The following is a 4707-nucleotide window of genomic DNA, read 5'->3' on the forward strand; positions in this document are numbered from 1 at the left end:
AAAAAAGTGTTTATAATAAATAAAATTAATAATAAACACAATTCATAATACAAAAAAAAAAAAAAAAATCAAAACAACCAAAAAATAATATAAAAATAGTTATATAAAATTAATATAAAAAATCAAATAAGCTAAAAAAATAATAATAAAATTATAAAAATACCTTTCTAAATTAATAAAACTTGATTAAGAGTAAAACTATTGCATAAAGTAAAAATTCTTAAAAAAAAAAAAAGTCATATTTGTACACCCTTTATTAAAAAAAGGGGTTTTTTCATAAATATGACATTTTAGCCATTAATATGCAAAAATATGGTAATTAAACTTTTCTTAGTTTGTATGGATAAATTTAATTAAAAAAAAATCAGATTATGGGAAAAAAAAATGGCATAATAATGATTTTTTACAAAAATATGGCATAATAATGATTTTTTTACAAAATTATGGAAAAAAAATCCCATAAAAGGGAATACAAGTTTTAAAAAACCATAAAATAATACTTGTAAAAAAAAGCCATTTTTTTGAAAATTTTATTGAAAAACCCATATAAAATGTAATTTTCCCTTAAAAAAAAACTCGTATAAAAATGTAATTTGCTCATGTATCAAAGTTTGGTGAAAGCCTGTTTCATTAATTGGGCTATCACTCTGGCCCATCGCTTCATTTAATAGTGTATTAGTAATTGTATAGACAGCTCCTTCAATAAGCTCATCAAATTTTGCAATATAATACAATACTCATACTAGTCGACTCTACTGTGTCACTTGGATTTGTGTTTGTCACATATACACAATACATTACCATTCATTCAGGCTTTGACCAAACCTCTATTCTACTCTACCCTACCCTTTCTATTATATTATAGGATGATATACATATATATATATATATATATATTTCATACATAGACAAGACCACATGCGTAGGTCCTAGAAGCCTGCTCTTCTTCCCCCTTATTTTCTTTTGTTTTTTCTTCTTAAAAAAATAAAGGGAAAAGAAAAAAAATATATATATATATATATTATTTCCCTATTGGCTATTGCTTCCTTCCAAGTTCCAAATAGCAATTGGCAAGTAGAGACAGAGTGAACTTTTCAAGTGTGAATCAAATAAGTATAAAAACTAAACATATCAAAGGCTATTATACCTATACAAACAAACAGATACCAAAACTACTACAAACAAATTCTGGTACTTATTTAGCAGCATAAGTAGCATACATAGAAATAGCTATAATTGCCAGAAATGATACCCATCTTTGATCCAAACGACAATGAAGCTGGTATGAAGCTTTTGGAGGACCTAACCACAAATACACACCACTTTCAACAGCAGGCATTGAAGGAGATACTATCAAACAACGCTGCCACAGAATATCTAAGCGGCTTTCTCAATGGTCACTCTGATATCAAGCTTTTCAAGGACAGAGTTCCCATCGTGAAGTATGAAGATATCAAGCCTTATATCCAACGAATTGCCAATGGAGAAGCCTTGAACATCATTTCAGCTCAACCAATAACAGAGCTCCTCACAAGGTATCATCATATATATATTGAATATGATAATGATATGATATGACATGACATGTTATAACACATACATATCATGATGTGCAGCTCGGGAACATCAGGAGGGCAGCCAAAGATGATGCCTTCAACGCTCGAAGAACTGGAGAGGAAGACATTCTTCTATAATCTGCTTGTGCCAATCATGAACAAGTACAAGTGATTGAATGAATCTTTAGCATTCTTCTTATGATCTTATGCATCAATTTATATATATATATATGTATGATATAATGTATATGTATTGACAGATATGTGGAAGACCTGGACCAAGGAAAGGCCATGTATCTGCTGTTTGTGAGACCAGAAGTGCGTACTCCATCAGGTTTGAGGGCGCGGCCTGTGCTGACCAGCTATTACAAGAGCGACAACTTCAGAAAGCGGCCATTCAACCGATACAACGTCTACACCAGCCCCGACGAGACCATCTTATGTGATGACACCAAGCAGAGCATGTACTGCCAATTACTCTGCGGTTTACTTGAGCGGGACCGTGTTCTGAGGGTGGGAGCCGTTTTCGCCTCTGCTTTTCTCCGCGCCATCAAGTTCTTGGAGGAGCACTGGGAAGAGTTATGCTCCAACATAAGATCTGCCCAGTTGAGCGAATGGATCTCTGATCCAAGTTGCAGAAATGCCGTCTCAGCATTAATGCTCAAACCCAATCCAGAACTGGCCGACTTGATCCAAACCCAATGTAGGGAGAGGTCATGGGAAGGGATCATCAAAAGGGTTTGGCCCAGAACCAAGTTCATTGAAGTCATTGTCACAGGGTCCATGGCACAATACATCTCGACGCTTGAATTCTACGGCAGAGGCCTCCCTTTGGTGTCGACCATGTACGCTTCGTCCGAATGCTTCTTCGGGATCAACTTCAAACCACTTAGCAAACCATGCGACGTCTCCTACACTCTCATTCCCACCATGGCCTACTTTGAGTTCTTACCTGTAGTAGCACCAGCAGACAATAATGATCCCAGTAATTGTGGCTCTAATGACCAGGCAGTCGTGGACCTCGTAGATGTGAAGCTCGGTCACTACTATGAACTCGTAGTCACCACTTTCACAGGTGTTATTACACTTCTTTAAATTCCCTGTTTTTGCTAGATCATGCATGTTCTATTGATTTTAACTTTTGGCTTCGTTTTGGGGTTTTGTAGGCTTGTACAGATACAGAGTGGGAGACATCCTAAGGGTGAGTGGCTTTCACAACAAAGCACCTCAGTTCAGGTTCGTGCAGCGGAGAAACGTGGTTTTAAGCATCGACGCAGACAAAACGAGCGAAGAAGATCTGTTGCAGGCAGTTGGTAAAGCAAAAGAGGTGGTAGAAGCAGTGGGGTTCTTAGTGACAGAGTACAGTAGCTACGCTGACACATCGTCGATCCCAGGCCATTACGTGCTGTTTTGGGAGCTCAAGAGCAAATCATCATCATCATCATCAGAGTTGGAGCTGAATCAGGGTGTAATGGAGGAATGTTGTTGGAGGGTGGAAGAGTCATTGGATTCGATTTACAGAAGATGCAGAGCAAAGGACAAGTCCATTGGAGCATTGGAGATAAGGGTTGTGAAGGAGGGAAGCTTCGATGCTCTGATGGACTTTTGTGTGTCACAAGGATCTTCAGTGAACCAGTACAAGACACCCAGATGCATTAAATACGAGGCAGGGATAATGATTTTGGAGTCCAGAGTTGTGGCCAGATTTTTCAGTAAAAAAACACCCTCATGGGAGCCTCCTTGCTTTTTAGTTTGATCACCTAAACATGGCTGCCTGCCTGCTACAGTGCAACTGTACTCTCTTTTCGATATGTTATAGTGTATGTTGGATTCATTATGTTTAATTAATTAATGGATATTAGTATATAGTATTAATATTATTATTAATGAGATGGTGAGACTGAGATGGTGAGCTGTTCACTTAATAATTTGAAAGCCCTGCTCCACACCTGAGCTCCACCTCCAATCCAACTGGAAATGAATGTTAGCTACTATCACTTTCTCAACCTCGCTATAGCTATCCTTTTCCTCCAGTTCATTATCACTTTTCGTGAACAAATTTAATTTTGTGTGTGTATAAGTTAACTACAATGTATCCTTTTCCCTATTTTTTTTCTTCTTCTATTAAATGAATATTTCAACTCAAATTCATTGGAATACGCACGTAATTATATATTATGTTATTATATTTACTAAATAGAGATCGATGTTGGTGTGGAGGTAATACCTCTATTACAATTTAACTCCATGTGCTAGCGTGTTAGCTAGAGCAACATTATTCTTATCACCATATATATCTATATATTATTAATATTAATATTGTCTCTCCAGCACAAGAAGGCTAACATTATTTATATTTATATATATATATTTATATATATATGCATGGTTGTCGTTGTTGTTATTCTATATTATAAATTATGATCAACAAGAAACAACAGAGAGATCGTATCATTTGTATGTAGTAAATGAATTTTGAATTGGTAGTGTATAGATGATGATGTGATAATATGTGGCACCTCAAACACTATTTGATACTACATATCATTATAATTTAATATTAGGTTCCATATATTTTATTTTAAATTTGAATATGTAAAACTGATATTAAATTGCATAATCAATTTTTCTTACTTGATATTATCTTAGAGCATTGCTATAATAAGCACTATGATACCTAATATTACTTTGATATTGATTTGTGTAATTAAATATCGACTTCCACGTATTCCCGATTCTAAAATAACCAACACCAATATGTCATGTTAAGAGGTATTGAGCATCATTAATATTCTTTAGCAAGTTCTCTTAATGTGTCATATAACAAAACTCTAACACTCTAAGGCTGAAAGGAGGACACGAGGAGAGGAGAGTGCTATAATAAATGATGAAGAGGATTATTAAACAAATTAAGGTGCATGTGTGTGTAAGAATGGGATAGGGGACAGCGAGAGCAACCCAAGGGGACATAAAACAATCCTTGTTGAATGGATGCAATTTAATAAAAATGGTGATCAATTCAAAACCCAATCCCCTTTCGTTTTTGTCTCTCCTGCATTTATTGGGGACATGTGCTCTCTCTTATAAGTCTTAACCACCACCACCACCGCCATCTTCATTTCATTATATGCAATATATCATAAATATATAA

General features: G+C 35.3%; 1 protein-coding gene across 1 annotated transcript; it reads left to right on the top strand.

Annotated features, from left to right (window-relative positions):
* The first annotated feature begins 762 nt into the window (after positions 1 to 762).
* LOC133822485 (indole-3-acetic acid-amido synthetase GH3.17-like) lies at positions 763 to 3562 on the top strand. Its single transcript, XM_062254834.1, has 4 exons — positions 763 to 1535; positions 1617 to 1718; positions 1817 to 2631; positions 2723 to 3562. Exons 1-4 carry the CDS (start codon positions 1246 to 1248, stop codon positions 3310 to 3312), a joined length of 1797 nt encoding a protein of 598 aa, XP_062110818.1. The 5' UTR covers positions 763 to 1245; the 3' UTR covers positions 3313 to 3562.
* The last annotated feature ends 1145 nt before the right edge of the window (positions 3563 to 4707 follow it).

The sequence above is a fragment of the Humulus lupulus genome, chromosome 3, assembly GCF_963169125.1.
Source record: "Humulus lupulus chromosome 3, drHumLupu1.1, whole genome shotgun sequence".
NCBI lineage: Eukaryota > Viridiplantae > Streptophyta > Magnoliopsida > Rosales > Cannabaceae > Humulus > Humulus lupulus.